Source organism: Euwallacea similis, chromosome 14 (assembly GCF_039881205.1).
Source record: "Euwallacea similis isolate ESF13 chromosome 14, ESF131.1, whole genome shotgun sequence".
NCBI lineage: Eukaryota > Metazoa > Arthropoda > Insecta > Coleoptera > Curculionidae > Euwallacea > Euwallacea similis.
The window spans coordinates 1,980,475-1,999,851 of NC_089622.1; the positions used below are offsets into that span (position 1 = coordinate 1,980,475).

General features: G+C 36.2%; 2 protein-coding genes across 5 annotated transcripts in view; one reads left to right on the forward strand and one right to left on the reverse strand.

Annotated features, from left to right (window-relative positions):
- The window catches only part of Oamb (Octopamine receptor in mushroom bodies), an 81,205-nt gene that overhangs the window by 38,461 nt on the left and 23,367 nt on the right, over nt 1–19,377 (reverse strand). For all 4 annotated transcript variants that reach the window (XR_010752488.1, XM_066397154.1, XM_066397153.1 and 1 more), the window contains exons 3-7: nt 10,323–10,559; nt 8,272–8,482; nt 4,768–5,012; nt 3,483–3,785; nt 345–653 (exon numbers count right to left, since the gene is read on the reverse strand). Coding sequence is in view for 3 of the 4 variants with exons in the window: in XM_066397154.1 (XP_066253251.1) it covers nt 345–653; nt 3,483–3,785; nt 4,768–5,012; nt 8,272–8,482; nt 10,323–10,559 (1,305 nt within the window). In the remaining variant the exon portion in view is untranslated. The remainder of the gene's footprint in view (nt 1–344; nt 654–3,482; nt 3,786–4,767; nt 5,013–8,271; nt 8,483–10,322; nt 10,560–19,377) is intronic.
- LOC136413542 (pancreatic triacylglycerol lipase-like) overlaps nt 14,392–19,377 on the forward strand; it is a 111,320-nt gene continuing 106,334 nt past the window's right edge. The window contains exon 1 of the mRNA XM_066397158.1: nt 14,392–14,396. The gene's annotated coding sequence lies outside the window, so the exon portion shown is untranslated. The remainder of the gene's footprint in view (nt 14,397–19,377) is intronic.

Genomic DNA, 19,377 nt, shown 5'->3' on the forward strand with positions numbered 1-19,377 from the left:
TATGTATATGGTCTCTCAATTGGGCACTAATTGTGCGGTGAAGATTTGTTATTACTAAAGGAAAAAATTTTGCAGCTAATAAAAACTGACTGTGTTCTTTGAATTCTAGTTTAAAGGCCCTTTTGACAGAGTTTCTTTTTAAACAAATTTAATTTCGCATTATTACCAATTCGAGAGTTAAAGCCTAGGCGAAACAACATGACGACTTGCGGCATTATCATTTGGGTTTCATTCGTAAAAACCAGATAGTGCATTTACAGTTAAAGTAAATTAACATTCCTTAGCCTTCAGAAATAATGTAGCTTATTATTAATTAAACACTCGAAAGGGACTAAAATACAGACCTGTAATTGTGACCCGTCCGAGCCCCGCCGGGAATTATGAGATCCTTTGTCAGTGCAAAAGCACCTACATATAATCCTCTTGAAGGCGAATCTGAAGTCTTTGGAGAATAGGGCGTATATAAGAGGATTAATGGCACTGTTGCAATACCCCAGCCAGAAGAGGATCGAAAACATTAGGGGATTAATGCAGTCCTTGCAAAAGGCACGCACCAAGTACATCGTGAAGAAGGGCAACCAACAGCATATGAACCCTCCTACGATTATACCAAGGGTTTTGGCAGCCTTGGTTTCCATTCTGAAGCGCTTCACCTGATAGGAATATAAACGGTAATTTAAAACACAGTTTATAAGGAAAATTTCACGACTACATTCCCTGATCAATCAGATGCTTTTTTTTATAAATTACTAAGGCAACCGTTAAAACCTCCGAATATTTTTATCGTCTGGGTTAGCCCACATTAAAGTAAAAAGTATAGTAATTTTTTTGGTTATCTATGTCCCATGTCCTTAATATTTGTTAACCAGAATGGACAGTTTTTGTTTTACGTTAAAATTTTCAAACTAGCAAATATTATAATTACTTTATCATTACCTCTTTCTTCTTCTTCTGAAAGGTCTCTTTATTATACTGTTTAGCGATAATAAACTGGTTCATTATAGCCTTAGTGCAATAAAGCGCATACTGAACGTGCTTATTATAGAACGGACAGTATTGACTGACGGATATAAATTTATTCGAACATTTCGAATCGAACGATTAGGGAATTCTTAGCGATTTCAATGCCTGCTTGAATTAGTATCCGGAAGTGTCTCCTCGAACACGTATTTTCTTGTAAATTTCCGAAAATAATACAAGCACTAGTGGTGTGATAAGTAGTAAAAATTTAGAGAGTTTTTGTGACTGTCTCTTCAAAAGACCTGAAAATCAGCACCACAAACGTACGTAAAAAAGTATAACTAAATTTGGCTTCGATTGTGGATTTTTCATTGCACTGCGAATTAAAGAAGACTACACATCGCTCAGAGTTAATTTTGGGAATTCCCCGCTTAATTATAGTACAAAGTTTGTTTTTTAATCATGGATGAATCTAATAATTGTTTTCCTTGAATATTAGGTCAATAATTCTTTAATAGGTTTATAAGTAAGGCCAGGAAGGCCTTAATTCGTATGTAACTTATGGGAATTACATGGATGCTTTGTTTAAATAATAATAACCTTAATTTGAGAGGAAGTCGCCTATTTTAGTACGTTTAATAACCGTTAAAATTTTGTCTCAGGAGATACGATTTATAATAATAAATTTTACGCAAAGGAAATTAATTCTCCTTGCAAGTCCTTGATAAATACGTATTTAAATACATTCAAAATACCAGTTTTCGCGGTTTTCCGTGAGGGGTTCTTCTAGCGGAAAAGGAATATTATTTATGAAAGCTAAATCTGGAATTATTTCCAGTTTTAGGCTCGCTTCGTATACATTTATAGAGCTGTAATAAATTTAGAACAGCAAAGGCAAATGGATAAATAGAGTAATCTCTTATGTATGGTTTAATTGGAAGAATTTAGCATGTTCAGGATAAACCAACAGTGTGTTATCGATCGATGTACCCCCGAGGTCCGATAAGCGATGATGCGTTAGACTTTTATGGAAAACTGTTCGTAGACTCGTTTGGAAAATTTGGACACTGAATAATGAAACTAAGTTCATCCATCTAAAATATTATCACAAATAACACACCTTTGCCGGTTATATCTAAAAGTGAAAGTAGCTGTAATTTTCCAAATATTAGGCCCTGTGTATTTTTGCAATTCTTTAATATAAAGTGATACACAAATTGCAATTTTTCAATTTTGCATAACTGGAGTTTGATGAGATTCCTGCAATGTTAAAAATTTTTAAACGTGACTTTTTCTTTTAATTTCGCATATCTTTCCATAATTTTTTCCGTATATTTCGCTTAATCTGAACTGGCTGCAGTGCAATTTTGGGTTCTCTCCAATTCGGAGAAACGCGAATTGCACTGTTTTTATTTTCACTTTATTCTCCTGTTCTCCCCACAAACATCCATTTGCTTCTATGTTTAGGGATTCTCATCATTTATATCCCAATCAAGCAATGTTAACTGAAACCCGAAAACATCTGCCCACGCCTTCCTTTTATATATGACTTTAATCCACCGAATCAATTCCCATAGCAGTCCAAAACCTGCATCTAGATAAAGCAAGAAAAATACAAGAAAATCAACAAATAATACATAGCAGCCGAGATACGTCTTCAAACAAATCATTATTCCGTAATGTTGTGCATTTATACCGCTTCCATGGCTGCATTAACTTTCATTAGTGTTTTCAACAAACATACTAAATTTAGTGCTTAAATTAAAGTACCTGCACATTCAGGAATAAGGAAATTATCAAACATAACAGGAATAACAACGACTGCGTTTTCGTTGTTCACCCAACAAGACCCATGTTTGAGTTTCTTAAGTTCCAAGGTTTTGACGATGCCAAAATCTAGCCCTTGCGGTTCCTCTTGTAGTGTTTTCGTGTGGAGATTATTCGCTGGTGGTGTTTTTGTTTACAAAAGGGCTCAGACACATTAAGGACACTCTTAGCAGTTGGTGTCCCTTCTCCTTCTCGCAACTAACAAAGATTGATTATTTCTTGGTATTTTGTAAGTCTAGTTTAAAATTTCGTTGCTGTTAAATGTTACTATGAAAATTTATGAAATGTTAACATCCTGTATCTCGCGAGAGAAGTACTTTTCGTAGAAGACATCATATAAATGTTACTCCACACATAAGCTTGTTAACCAAGTAATTTATTCCCTACTGCGCAAACGATACGGGGAGTCGGAGACGCTTGACGCTACATGTGCTTTGTACATAATGCAAGTTTCGACAATTTCGAGGCAAGATCAAATATGCCCGCTGGCAAAATTGTATCCGTAAAATTACGCTTTTAAACCAGGGCCGGCGCTGATGTCCTGTGAAACAGCTTGGTATTTCGTTTAAATATCTTTTTGAAATAATTTAGTCACAGATGTGAAATCATCAGTTATGGCACATCAAAATTTACCAAAACTAAAAATCAGGTTCGTATTTAAAAATTTTAAGTTGAAGCGGGTATTATCATTCTACCTGTGCCTTAATATTCCTTTTCCCCATACGCCTATTGGTTAACTTGGACTTTCCGCTCCCCAGACCTATGTCATCATGCGCGCTGGGGCTGGGACTAGGAGCCCTTTCTCGGCCACTGTCCACGCTGCTGGATCGTCTTTTGTTGGGGGATTTTCCCGAATTGCAGCGATTCACTTTTAAGTGATTGTTGCTGTCATTATTGTGCAGGTATCTGTTGCATACCATGGTGGTAGAAGAGTCTTTGCCGTTGGCGGTGTAATGGACCACGTAGGAGGGGTGGCCCGATGGTGAGGTAGGTGTTACCTGAAACAAATGATAAGGGCTGTTTTGTACTAGGGTTATTGTTAGTTTTACCAAAAACTAAAAATACTTATCAATCAAAAATGAGAAAGATGTTGCGTACTCCCTTTCAATTTTTTTCGTGAAATAAGTCCAAAAAAATTGTTTATATCATATGCTTGAAAATGCCTCCTTTCAGATTCTATTGAATACTTCGCATTTCGTAAATTTACATCATGTGCTCAATGTACTGAATTTTTGATGAATATTTTGATTTGCAGCAAATCATACCTAACATTTTTCCCTTGTGTTAAGAATTTTTATTACGATTTTTTTAGGAAGTATATGCTTAATACACAATGTGATAAAACGTTTCATGCAGAAGATCAAGGGCCGACAAAAAATTTAATAAAAATATCTTCTGAACCCTCTTTACCTTACAAGACAACAGAACAAACAGGGCAATCCCGCTTCCCATTCCCTTCAACCACTCTATTGGAGCATTCCCAAATGTTTTTTTTTCTTTTCTTCGCATTTTACAAATGATTATTTGGACATAAATGTTGTCTCTAAAAATAGATTATATACATATATATACGCAACCCTACCAAAATCAACAATACGAGAAGAGCAATCGTCAAAAGTTATTTTCAGAAAAAAGAAACAAGACTTGAGAAGCTTTATTATTAATTCTTTCTAACTCTCTCCTTATTGTGGCACTGATCTCCCACGCCGTTTCGAGTTTAGTAAAGCAAAGCTTAATTTTAATAGAAAAATAAAGTTATTCGGTAGTTGCCTTTACGAGGCACTTTTCCTCTTAGCACGTTCTTAGAAACTGTTAGGAACAGAGAAGACGTGGCCCTAAAGCCCAGAATTCCCATCAGCTGCATCTGCCTCAATGGTGCAGTTTCCATGAAATCGCCATGAAAATTTTAAAATTGCCGCTTTTAGAGATGTTGTTCGTATAATTCTTGAGTTTATGACACACACTGTGAGTAATACTTACTGCTAATAGTTGAGGACTGGACGTGGCCGACGACAAATTTTCATTGGAGGGGTAGCTGACGCTTATTTTAACCCTCTCGTGTTTCCTGTCGTGACTTCTTCTTGGACTAGGGGATGCACTGCTCGTAGTAGTAGCCGTGTAGCTGCTTCCATTAGGAGAAGCATATGGAGCTTTAGTGGAGCTGCCACGTCCTCGATGAATTCTTAATGTCAGCCGTTGCTGTTCAAAGCGATTCCCCGGGGAACCTGGAATTTAAAATTATGCCCACTTGTAGTCTTCTCGTCTAATGCACCCAATTAACTTGAACGCGAAGCGTGGTCAAAGCATAATGGTGTGATTTAATTGTAGCACAAAAGGCAAATTAAGTATCCGCGCCCTTGAGATGCAGCCTGGGAAACCAGTTTCTAGGGCTCTTTCGGATTACAAATTCAAATGAGCGCGAGGTGTAAGTCGTGCATTCTGAGCGAAGCCAGAGACGCTACTTGAATCTATCGAAGAGCATTTCTATAGACATTATTTCCCAAGAGTTTATTTGATTATTTATTGCGTTGGTAATGGCGAGTTAATGCCTTCTCTTGTATCTCGTAATCACAAGTCACGTCGGCCGAATATAATACAAACGCATCAATGCTGTTAAGATTCTTATCACGCGCCGTAGGTCAAAAGTTTGTTTGCTTTGGTCCCTGTTTGCTGAAGATTGGGCCTTATAAAGCCCTATAATATAGAAAGGGGGTTTATTATTAGCAGACAGTGTTCAAGACAACAAGGCACTCAAGGCTTAGAGCTCGATGAATATTTAAAGGAGTAGATCATAGAAATTTTGAGGAAATCGAACAAGAATCCGGACAAAGTCAATTATTACAAGTAGGTCACAACTCGATAAAACATTTATGTGATGGAAGTTTAGACATAGCGCTGTTATGATATTATCAACATCCGGAGCATTTTTGCCTAATGAACGAATCTAATTTAAGGGAATGCTGGTTATGATCAGCTGGCTTTGAACGCCCATGATTGTTTTATCGAGAAATAGCAAAAAAATGCATTTGGAAAGGCTTCGATAGGGCGATTGAAAACAGTGAGGAAGCGGGGTTGTCGTGTTTGCCTTGTAAGGAAAGGGGGTTCAGAATGGCCCAGTTGTGATGGTTGCCCTTGGGTGGTCGTTGGTTCGGTGATCCAAGCTGAAGTGTCTTTTATAAAACTCCATGTAAAATTTAAGGAAAAGCCGGCTGACAATGCTAGCAAAGTCGATTTCAAGTAGGCCACCTAAAACGATATAATATTTCATTTATTATGGAAAGAGAATGGGCGACCGCACGCGAACTTTCTATTTTCGACAAAGCTCACTAATATAACGGCGTGTTTCGATATTATATCAGCTCGCCATGATGGGGGTTCAGCATTTTAATAATGACCCTAATAGCCATGATATAGATATTAACATATTTTAGGGAATATTGCTTATAATGAGGGCAGCAACGAGCTCGTTTCAAATTTATTCGGATTTATTTAAACAAATTCATAATCGATTTATCTGGTAGTTAACTTACCTTAACGATGTAGTTTCGAAATATGTAATTGCAACTTTGTTAATAAATATTGCGATTTCCTGAAAAGTTATTTTTACATTTAAAATCATCCGACATGTACTGTTTGCGATTCCCTGAACTAATATCAGGATGTAATCATTGCTGGCAGTTTTTGTTTCAACAGGATTGTGTGCTTTCCTTTAAGTCTACAATTGTTCCTATGAATTAAAAACTTTTGTATAATAATAATCTGCTTTTTGTGGCCAGTCAGGAACCGGCCAAATATCCTGCAATATCGGATACATCTCTTAGAGCTGTCTCTTTATCTTTGAGTGGGAAATTAATCACCCCAGGCCTTCCTCCCTACGTATAACGTTTATAGGCTATACAGAAGAGGGTGAACCAAATAGATAATAACTAATCCTGTTCGGTCTTTTAAGCTCTATAGAAGGGCTGAAGAAAATGAAGTGGCATTTTTCCTGTCTCATTCACTTGACGTCTTGCTTTGTCCCTCACTCTGCAAACGAGGATATGTTTTTACAGCGTTGAGCAAAACATCTGGGTCAGTAAACATCATAAATAAGTATTATTCGGCAAATTGTGGGAATCTAACAGTGTGGCGTTTTATTTGTTGGTCCCATTTCGTTCCATTAAATTATAATGCTGCTGCCGGTTAAATTAGATCGGGATCTCCCAATTTGAGGCCGAATAAATTGATTCAAGTTTTAGTTTTGGCCTTAAGACTTTTAAACTTTTCCGCCAATCAAAACTATTAGTAACTAAGGCGAAATAGCGCCCCGATTCTCGGGCAATGGTGAAGTTGTTAGAACGGTTTCGCTTTGTGCCAGTGTGTTTGTTTAGGGTGCTCTGGTTTGTTTTTGACATGGGTCACTAGCAACTAAAACAACGGATAATTTACCACCTAAAATAATATTTGAAACTGACCAGACTGAAAAATTAGATCGGCGATAATTAAGAAGCTCTATCGTAATTTGTCAGAGGTTAGAGGCCTGTCTCCCTCAAACATTTTCGTACCCGATTGAACTTTGTGTAATAAATTAATTGCTAAGTTTTCAATCAATGGGGCGTTGCCATTCTTTCGAATTCAGAATTAAACTTCCAGAGATTAACTTGAGACGTTGATTCGATTAAAGTTTCTCCCTCGCAGAATCCGGCACTCTTCCAACTTCAAATCAGTTAGGGTCGAAAAATCAATGCTCAGGTAACTTTGCCAGAAAGTTAAAATGCAAAGATTTGGCTACATAGCTTCTTGACTTTATGGCCGCGAAAAAGCTGTCTATTAGCCCTTAGGCAGCGCAGCCTAACGGGGCGGCATTTTTGATTGCGAAATTACCATATCGCCTTCTCCACTTGGCCAGTTTTGCATTTTTTTTACATTTTCGTATTTCCCCGAACTAAAATAACTCCAGAATTATTTTCCAGATTTCAAAAAGTTAACTTTCTAAAGTTCCAAGGTTTCCTTCGTTCCGAATGTCGATTTGAAAAACAAAATTTGTTCTCTGCATCAAATTTCACTCAGCGCATCAAGCTAAACAACAAAATTAGAAAACTTTCATATTAAATATATTTGGAAATATGAACAACGAATGTGGAAAACGAAATAGAACAATAAATCGTACATGAAAATTGCTGCTCCGTTGTAAATTATTGAAAAAGGAGGTTAGTTTAGATTACCCACAAGGATAATTTTCTTAAAAGCCAAATTATTGCATATAAATATAACTTCCTAGCTTTTATGGAAATTAAGTTTGACGTGAAATTACGAGTAGAATAACATGTCCAGGTTCGGTTTCTCAAAGCCCTGATAACTTTGCCAGGCAAGATAATTTGCGTGGAAACGACGAAATTAGAGCGGTGCATTTGTCACTCTAGTAATTTCCACGAAAATTACCTTATTGGCAAAGTTACTAGGACTTTGAAACACCAAGCCTTAAAGCACTATATTTCTACTTACCAGTTATTTTGAAACCCTGATTGATCGCCTGCGTAGTCCGGATTGCCGCCCTGTATATTCTCCAATAAAAAAACAACATGACAAACATGGGAATATAGAAGGACCCGAGGGCAGAGTAAACTACGTATCCAGACTCGTTAATCAGCTCGCATTTCCAGGGACAGTGTGGATTGTCTTCCGAAAGGGTTGCGTTCGACTCGTTGTCGCCCGACTGGAACGAAAAGATTCTATTAATGCTGGAAATCTCTCTGGATGCTTCTCGCAGTTTATGGAGATGAAGAGTAATGAGTTTTCCTGGTTAGAAATCGAATCCAAGGAAGCTCAACAGAATACTTCAATAAACTCCCAGTAAAGAGCAATAGCTTAGAAAACAAAGTTACAATTCAATTATTCATTCCCTACTCTACAAAAGCACTCGCAAAAGGCACATCTCCCCGAAAATCTCCTTTATGGGAGCTCCTGAAAGCACGTGTTTCACTAGTTCTATAGAGGCACTTAAAGTAAGTTTGCAGAGCTCTATTTCAATAAAGAGTTTAAGAATTTCTGGAATACCCAAACAACCCAAACAGCGAACGTTGGGGAAGAATTATGGCACTAACTTTAAATTCTAAACTTGTCCATTTAGTTCCGTGAAGGAGTTTTCTATGTGTGCTAATTTGAAAAATATTGCTCAATAGCATTTTAGTAAGAATTTCTACATGTGAAACGTAAACGTTTCTCAGGTGCACAGTAAAAAGCTTGAATTAAATTTAATACTATTATTTTTGCCAAGGGTTTCTATACCAAAATTGCTTACCGCAATGTCTTCTATAACCTCCATAAGTTTTGCACAACCTTTTTGGAACACTCTGTATATTAATGCATGATATTGAGCATTTTAAGGAAGACAACATGTATCTGCAAAACGCGCATTGTTTCGTTTTGAAAATATCAATTTCTTCTTTACAGTTCTATTAACTATTATACATATGTTATCGAAATGAAACTTCAACTTGCATCGAGTCATTTTCTTATTGAATTGAGAATTTCAAATTTTCATATTGTGTAAACGTTTCTATAGGGCATTTAAAGTAAGAAAATATTAAAAATAAATGAGTGCTATTTCTATTGCTCTCTTATTGCAAATAAACGTTTTATTACCATCAATTCGTTCTATATTCTCAATTTAAATCCATTCGCTCGATAGGAACTACGGAACTTACTTGATTCTCGTACTTGGTTCAAAACAAGTATTCACCTCTTGTGCACCTATGAAAAATGTGGGCACTGGGTCTAATGGCCCTAAAATGTAAGAAGGGCTGATAAGCCAAGCATTAGGGCTAACTGCGGAAACTGTTATGCCTGTCTCCTTATCGAAATTGGATACGTTCTAATAGAGACATAAAGCTCTTGTTTATTGAGATATTCTGGATTTACTCGGAAGTATAACCTTTAGCATTTTACTGCTCTTGACTCGTAACGTTCGGGATTGATTTTCTGCTAAAAAATTGCATTCACTTCCCTTGAATGAAAGTCGTAGGCTCGCAAATGCGAGGTGTATATCAAAAGCGAAAAAATAAAACGCGGAAATGCGGTCGTCTCTCTTCTCCAGGGAACAGAAAAAGAAATGGAAGAACTATTGTCTGGAATGTCGTAAATAATAATGATCCTGGATTCACGCAATCAAGGGTTGAAAAGGATGTACTCCTTTCAAATTTCGGAGTGATATAGCCATAGCTTTCACCAATTGTATATGATCGCAATTTATTAACTCCCAGCTTTCTTTCGTGTGGAGAGCGGAGAAGAAACATTAGGACAATCCCGATGATATCAAAGTGGCAGAGATTTTTTCCCTATTTTGCGGCTATCTTATAGGACAATCTATTCGAATGGAAGAGTCTTAGTCTAATATAGCAGTCAAACATTCTGTAAATTACCTTTCAGCACAGGCAGCTTATAATGCATGTTTTGCTTATTCTCTGGTCACACACAAACTGTTCTTCGACGATTACGTTTACCTCGCATATTTGGTAATTTTCTATCTGAAAAGCTCTCAACCATTGCGACGTTACCTTCGAATCTTTCCATCCGACCAACGGCGGGAAGCAAATCACGAAACTGAGTATCCACAATCCGGCCACCAGCATCTTGGCCCTAGATTTGGACATTATACTCGGATAAGTGATAGGACTGGTCACCGCCACGTATCTATCCAGTGAAATCGCACACAAATTCAGAATAGAAGCTGTACACATCCAGACGTCCACTGCTAGCCAAATTCTGCACCAAATATTCCCGAAAGTCCAGACCTGGAACAAAAGAGAACACTCAAGTACCTAGATCCACTTTTCTCGTTTTAAAAGGTGTAATTTGTGATTGCCACTTTTCAGAATGTTTGATGATCGTTCTGCGTTTTATGTCGTTTGACTTTTTAGCACTGAGGAAACGTTTAAATTAAAGCGAATCGCCGACCTGAGGAGAAATCCAATTTTTCATTGTCTCCCATACCGAAGGAATTCGATTAAATACATATGAATCCAACTTAGATGATGGTAGAAATAATTAGTAGGGTAGTTTATCAATCGACTGTAAGACTTGGATTAACGAAACCGATCAATAACGTTTGATCAAGATAATCCAGGTTATTATACCTAAAACTAGTAAATGACAAGAAAGGGGGAAATTGAAGTCGAGAAGAATGGTTTAATATGGGCTGTAAATATCCATCATTGGACTATAAACCAAGTCATTTTATTCCATAACTCGCTTTAAGGTTGAAGTTTTTAAGCTGAACAAGTATGTCGAATGGAGATTGCTTGAAGGATAAATTCTCCTATCTCGCAATGCAATATTTTGCCAGGTAATAAAAACATAAGGGATTCACCGAGCTAAAACTTCTATCTGTCTTCGGGGTTTTACGTTAGTTGGGACTTGCCTTAGCAGGCGATTTGTCATAGGGGATTTGAAGGGATTTGGTGGCAGGCGAAAGTTGTTTAACGATGGAATTTTCATGCAAATTGTTTAAGCCTGCAAGTTTGTGTGATCTCAGGATGTAATTAGATTTTTCGGTCTGAGTTCATTATCGAACTCTGATGATTCTTTACATTTTTAATGTTCCTGGGTCATAAATCACGTTGCGGGGCTTTGTTCTCTAAAAAATTCAAAGATGTGACAATAACCTCCGCCTGCTGCTGCTGTATTGTGTCATCAATTTAATTACCCGCTGAAGCGGAAACAAGAGGCGGCTTTATCTTCGTTTCTCGTGCTTATGATTCAAAAAGGTTATTTATGGCTTTCTTATAGAACGGTAAATATCGTTTTGTAGGTACAGAAGACGGTAAATTTATTGGAGCTCCTTTTAATTCCCTCTTTCGGGAGAAAAAACTTGGAGAAACTCCAAACATTTAGAATACCAATTATTAAATTCTTCCTCCAGAGTTTTTCTCTGGAGCCGCGTTGGCAAGAATGGATTAGATATCAATAATGTCAAATGGTCAAGGGAGCAATTCACATCATTTACGGCTCAATTTTCTCAAGTAGGCCTGAGACAAAGCTAGCCAAGACTTTAGACTATTCCCCATTTTATTTTCACCGCAAAAAGTGTTTCGATCGAATGTGACGATCGTTGCAACAATTTTGATCTCTTGATTTTTGTCCCTCCAATTCATAGTTACCAAACCCTTCTCGATCTTTGATAATTTGCCCTGGTAATTTAAAGGGCTCTTTGTAAACGTTGTAACCCTTAAATACCCCTTTAATAACATAAAATAACTTGAAAACGATCTTGTTGAAGCGTATGACTAACTAACAACCGTTTTGCACAGACCGAGCCCAAAACCCAGAATTTTCTCGTCCCTTTTGTTTTACATCTCCATCTTTATCTTCAAATTCTTTGTTAGCCTTGTTTTTATCTGCTGTTTTTAATCACATTTTAGTAGCAGCTTGAACCCCAATTCTGTGATCTATCACACAATTGCGTGTTTCGACATTTCATTTGGAAAAAAGCCATTATTAACGTCTACCTTCGAAATTTGTGTCCAGAGTATTATTTTTCGGAATAATTGGTATAACAATGTACTCTTTTTAAGTCGAAGTCCAGCGAAAGAGACGTTGGATGCATATTGACGTTGCTCCAGATGCTTTGCCAGCGGGTTACAAGCGGTCACCTTAAACTTTCTGGAAACTTTATCAAAACACTAACTAATAGTTTCTTGTTTCTTAATTGGAGCCCTATTAGCGCTAATTGAAATATCAAAACTTTCGGCTCGATAATTAGTTAGATGTATGAAATTTGATTACAAGTTCCCGACTGCCCGGAAAATGGAAAGTGATTTTCGCATGATTCTAATGAAGATTTGCTCCTGTTTTTCGATAATTGAAGTGTTAAATTGCAGATTTTATTTAAACTTAGGCGAAAACCAATTTACTTTATAACTGAAGTTAGAAACTTTGAAACTTTGCAGAAAAATAATTACTCAGCCGGAATTTGTTCGCGGAAGCAAATTTTAACCGAAACTGAAATCTAATATTCTTTAAAATTAAAGACTGAATTTCTTTAGTGGCTTCCGAATCAGACTGTTCAATAAACTTTTCTGCGGAAATGAACTTTTCCATTAAATATTCCGATCAATCTCATCCCTTGAACTTTATAGTTGGGCTAGCTTTGATATTTTAATACATTTAATTAGAAATTCTCGATCGAATATTATAGAAGAATATTACAGAATCAATTTGAAATACTATTCATGCTACGAAATGAAATAAATTTGAAAAAATCGACTCAAATTCAGCTGCGTCGGATAGATAAACAAGTCTGGTTATTGCGACACCCACCGGTTAGATGGGATGGGATAATAGGAGACTGTCATAGACAAACAAAAATGATCCAAACCATTGTGGAAAACAAATACGGCGATTCGGTAATAATTATATTTAAAAATTTATCATACGTAATATCGGAAATGCACAAAGGCTAAAATAAATGTACCGGAACTGTAAATAGAATATAGAGAGCTGAAACTGTTTCAAAGCTGATGGCAATTAAATTAGCCGCTACGGCCAGTGAGGTGAAATCCAGATGGAAAGTCATCCGTGGCAGGTCAAGAAGAATCGATAAGATTGCAAATAAATGGATGCTTTTAATCAACCCCTTTTCCTGGCTGACCAGAACTATCATGAACTAACCTGGCAAACGCTTCAAAACAAATTTATATTACAAAGGAAATGAGAAGAGCAACTTCTAAACTTTAAACTCCACTTCACTCGTCAAGTATTAAATTAACAATGCAGTAGTTTTAGGGTGTCAGCAGGAGTGCAGCGCATTAATTTATCTTAATACTATATATTTCTCTCTTAGTACTGCAGCAGCCGAGTTAATCTGCGTCATTTTGTGACATGCATAAAGATAAGCGCACATATTAGTTTTCCTTGCTGATTCACGTTGCACTTTCCCGGAGATTTATCGTTATTGCTCGAGGATTTAAGGGATGTAAAGGGAGGTTTTTTATGCGCCAGGCAATGCGCCCTTCGAACCGTAAACAAATGGCCTGATGTGTAGGTAATTTTAAGAGCAAAAATTTACCTCGACCGTTGACAAATTCAGATTTTTCAGCATATTTTTAAGTACCCGTCCTTAGGGCTAATTTATGAGAGTTAAAATTAAGCAAAAAGCAAAAAAAACTCCGACCGTAATAAATAACGTAAATGGGCCTCGTTTAATTCCGGAATAACTTGAATGTCCCTTTTTGCAGTTGTAATTTATAATTAGCAGCAACTTGCCCGTTTAGTTTCTAATGTGTTGACCAACTTCCCTAATTACTAGATCCTCTATAGCTATTCGTTTAAATCCTCAGAGAGGCCTTTTGAATTATTTTTAAAGAACTCGAAGCACTTCTTTTTTGTTTAATCCTAAGAGAACAATACCTATCGAAATCGATAAGCTTCAGCAGAAATATTCTACCTCCGTGGCTTCGAAGGAGGTGAATTTCAATTTTCCCGTCTGCAGTTCGAATTTTACACACGACCTAATCAGGAAGAAGTTTCATATGGAAGCTTTCTGAGCGACGTTTCTTTATAAAGGCCTGAGGGTACAAATCGCAACATATATGGAATTTCATCATAGCAATTTAACCACAAAAAATTGGCAAATATTTGGTACCTTAAAGGCATGATCCTCCAAACCCCAGTCAGGATATTCTGAAGGGAAATCGGTGAAGGGATGTGAGTTCAATATTATACCATATTATTTATGTTCGATATGATATCACATTACATATAATAATGTAAACGAAGGGTAAACTCCCACAGGCCCTTAACTTTTCTATGGCGAAAGATATTTCCATATTTTTTATCTTTTAATACACCTGGGATGGACAAGAGCCGTGGACAAAATATACCATTGTACTTGCTTTTTATGGACATCATTCCCTCGAGAGGCTTGCCCCCTCGCCTAGAGCTCCTGAAGTAAACGTTTCCCTTAGCGAATAATGACTATCATGGCTTGTACAATCATAAACTGTCTTGAATTTCTCTCGTATAGTTGGACACATTCTACATGCATAAGTAATTAACTGAGATATTCCACTAATATAATTTCTCCTAATTTAACTAATGCATGGGCAAGTCCCAATCTTAAAGAGCAAATCAGAGCAGTCTGTTTTATCATACACTTTTTGAACTATTTACCCCTCTTTAAAGCCGTTAAGGCCACAGTTAGTATGCAATCCGTGCCGCTATTCCTATCAAAGAAATACAATTCGCAATCTTGTGGGACGGGAAATTGCATTCCCATTTTCCACTGGGTAATTCAACATGTTTGATTTTGTGTTAGAAGGGGGTTTAAGGACCGAAAGCTAGGAACATATAAATTACAACTGGGCAATTAAAAGTTTAAAAAAAACAGCTAATTAATAAGAGATACAATTATTTCGTTTGTTTTTTTTTAAAGAATCCTTTTAATGACGTACCAACAAAGTTCAATTTTGGGACACCTCTAAGGATTATAGAGTTCTGCATTTTTCTAATATAACGAATAACACCTCATCCTCTACTACATTAAACTTAGAACTGTAGAGGAATTCCCCTAATGTGAGTATCAGCCCCGGGACATTTCGACAATTATTTATTGCAGCAGGCATTACTTACGTAGTGTTACAAAGTAAAGGCTGACGCCCAATAAAATTCAACTTCAACTTTATTTTATGGCCTATATTTACGCCCATTGATCTTCCAAGAGCAAAATTCCTTCAGGACACGGACAATATGCTAAAAGAAACGAGGCAGCTATTTCACGGGCTTCGTTCGACTGTTTTGAGATTACGACTAATAAAATGTCCGGGAACATTTCTCAAAGTTCAATCTTTTATGCTCGAATCCATTATGGACGCGAACTTACATTGATAATAATTTATGTGTGGCTGCAAAGCTTTCGATATAAGGAATGCTATTGATCGTCTCCAGCGTTGTATGCATAAAAGTATGTATTCATATTCACTGGCAAATGGAAATAAAGCTTATTCTTTATTGTTTAGCTGTCAATATTTATGGAAATGGAGGCATGGATATCACGAATTGGTAATACTTCGTGTCTTGCAGAACAAGGAAATGCTAAATAAAAACATTTATTTTTCTCTCATGACATATTTGCATGTGACACCCCTATTTTAAGTTAACAATCAGTAGACTGAAACCTACATGGTAAAGTGCATAATGCAATTGGACCCCAATTACTTAATTTGCGTTGTCTAGTCGTATAGCTTTGAAACAATAGCTGTTTTCCTGTAGCAAATAACTGCAAAGCCACATTGCTAATTGTTAGTAGTTTAATTGAATGTAGATAAGCAAGCCGCATTTCCCAGCATTAAAATAGAGTTTGAGCTCCTATAGCTCGATATTGTGTTAAACAATTGCATTTGGTATACTAATTATACACATAAATGCCAGTGCTGGCAATGCCTAGATGTTTAAAAAACATAAGCGACAAATTCACCAAAAAAATGAAATAAGTGCGAAAATTTAAAAAATGCTCCGAAAATACGGAAAATATACAGGGTGTCTCAGTTTTAAGTGCCCAAGCTTTAACGACCTATAGTACGTAAAAAAATAGTCAGTTTACACTATAATCCAATATCCAGTAATGCGTCGTTTACAAAATACAGGGTGTTAAACTTAAAAAAAAAATTGCATACTTTGGAATTTCTCGGATACCGTTTGAGATATTGTACTGAAACTTTTGAGTGATTATCTCCCATCCAAACTGCCTTCAATAAAGGAAAAAATTTGACTTTGTCGTAAACAGTGACGTGTGCAGCGACGTATGCCTAGATACTTTTGATAACAAATTGTTACGCCACTGTTTTTTTTTTCAATTAAAATTTATTTTTGAAAAGCCTGTTTAATTTGGGAAACGAAAGTTCTCTTGCATTTTTTTTACTTCAGTATGTTTTTCGGTCAAAAAGTTACGAACATTTTTCTCAAAAAACTGGCCAAAAACAATAGGCAAATTAAACGACCTGTCGTTTATGCAAAGTTCATAGTTTTTGCTTTTATATTCCAACTGAATTAATTCATAATCTTCGGGCTCAAATCAATTTACATAATAGATATTTTCGATAACTAGGGACAATCTTATCGAGCTCTAACCAGAAATGACTTGATATCCGCTGCCCTAGTTACCAACAACTGTTAAAAAATAGCCTCATAATGAAAAAATGACCAAGATGTGAAACTGCCTGAAGCAGAGGTACTTCCTGGGGCCTATTGAATAAAGCTATAAGTCTGGCTCGTGACCATTATAGGGTTTCGACACTAGTTATTACAAATTGTAAACAATTACAATTTCAGGGAAATTATTAAAATTTTAGCGTTTGTATGGGCTGTATTGTTGAGGCGGTTTGAGTAAAAGGATTTTGACCTCGTTTCATAACTTTTTAAGAGAAATTTAAAAGTATTTATGTTGACAAAGCGAGGTAATTTAATTTTCTGAAGAAGAACTGTTACTACTTACTGGAAATAGTTTTAGTTCAGCTTTGCTTGAATTCCCGAATGCATTCCTATTTATTTAAAAGTTAGCGTTCTAATGCGTAATATGATTGCCAAAAGTTATAAGAGAGTGCACTTATACACTACCATCCATAAGTATTTGCCCACCCTAGAATTTTTTAATTTTAGAAATAATGGACGAAATAATAAAGAAAGAACAATATTTGGAAATTTTAAAGAAGCAAATTTTACCCTCTGGACGTCGTATTTTCCGGTAGAAATTTATTTTTCAACAGGACAACGATTCGAAAAACAATTCCAAACTCTGAGCAAGTTTTATTTGAATGAATTAAAAACCGAAAATAAACTTGAGGTGATGGAGTGGCCACCACAATCGCCTGACCTCAATCCCATCGAGTTATTGTGGGATGAACTCGACAGAAGGATAAGAAGCGAGTGTCCATCATCTCAGGAATCCCTGTGGAGGATGTTGCAAGACACATGGCGTTTAATATCAAATGAAACGCTAATAAAGTTACTTGAAAAAATGCCACGGTTATGTGCAGCGGTTATAAAAAATAAAGGTGGTTATATTGACGAGGTTAATGTTTAAGACTAAGTTTGGAAATAAAGGCAATTCATATTCAAAATGAGTTTTAAATAATAACTGTAGTTAACCTTAAGATATAATGTGATTAGATGAAAATTTTGAGGTGGGCAAATACTTATGGACGGTAGTGCATATTAAATCCGTCATAGCCTTTGGCGAAGAACTCATAGAAACACCCACACAAAATCCTGAAATTCTTCTACAATCTCTATCAAAATGACGATTCATTTAACTATACACTCTAATATCCATAGTGCCTCGCCACGACTGTCGAATTATCTCCGCTGTCCTCTTGTCAACAGCAGTTAGTATCTCAAACTTTTTAAAAACTGTTTTTAATTATGAGAAAATTGGCTAAAAATAGATCGGATTAATCCAATGAAACTGAACCGGTAGCTATGATTTTCACCCAGCAACTCAGCTTCGAATCAAGTTATACAACCAGGAGCGTACGTAATAAAGCAAAACTTAGAGCACCTACTGCGTTAATTAAATGAAACAAATATACCACTAATTACATTATATGACTGAAGCTGAGCTAGTAAACACGTTAACTCGAAATGAACACCGATTTCCACAATAACCAGATACAAAACATGGCTCTGTTGAATTGGAATTGAATTTTATTATTCTGTATTTGCATGAATGATCATCAAAATGTTATTGTTGACACGTAGGAACGTATTTTATTTTTAGCTATTAAAAGAAAACTGAACAAATATTTCCTAGAAAATCAGTTATTGGAAAACCTTATTGTTCTAGAAAAGCTGGCGAAAATCCGCATAAGAACGAAAAAAGGTCGGATACAATTTTACCTGCAAATGACACACTAACCAGAAGAGATAATCGCCTTTGTATTATTGTTGGCCCTCAAAGAGCGGGAAATAGAGCAATGAAACCTCTGGGCCATTATCACAGGGGAGAATTTTCACGTTGGAAATTGCATAACACTTCAACTAAAATCTTTTGATATTGTACCTGGTTGCGAGCAAATTGGCCATTCCTAAGCTTCCCGTTTTCAAATGCAGATATAAAAATGCGAAATTTGGGACAACGAAACTCAACTACCGGTAATAAATTATCCAGCAATAAAAGTTTTTTTTTAATCTTAAATAACTTATACAGGATATCATGAATGAAAGCCAATTCCTTAATCATATATATTATAGTTTCATTGAGTTAAAATATCACAAGAAATATGTTACGTGCGAGGCGAAAGTTTGCGACCGAGCAGCATGCGAGGTCAGTAATATCCTCAAAAAGAGTTACATTACTTGCTATTGAGTAGTTTACAGCACTTTTTCCATGACTTACCTAGTTCGATAACACCGAGAGGATAAGAACTGTTCGAGCCATTTGGCCATAAACTTACTAAAGTTTTAATGATTATGCCATGAATTTAAGTTATCGTTATGTAATTTACAATTTACTAATATAAAAATAGAAAAATAATAACGTTGTAGATTAATTAGGCGCATCGTCGCAAAATCTTGTCCAGCGAGGCTCAGAATTAAAGAATTTTTAAAGACATCATTCCA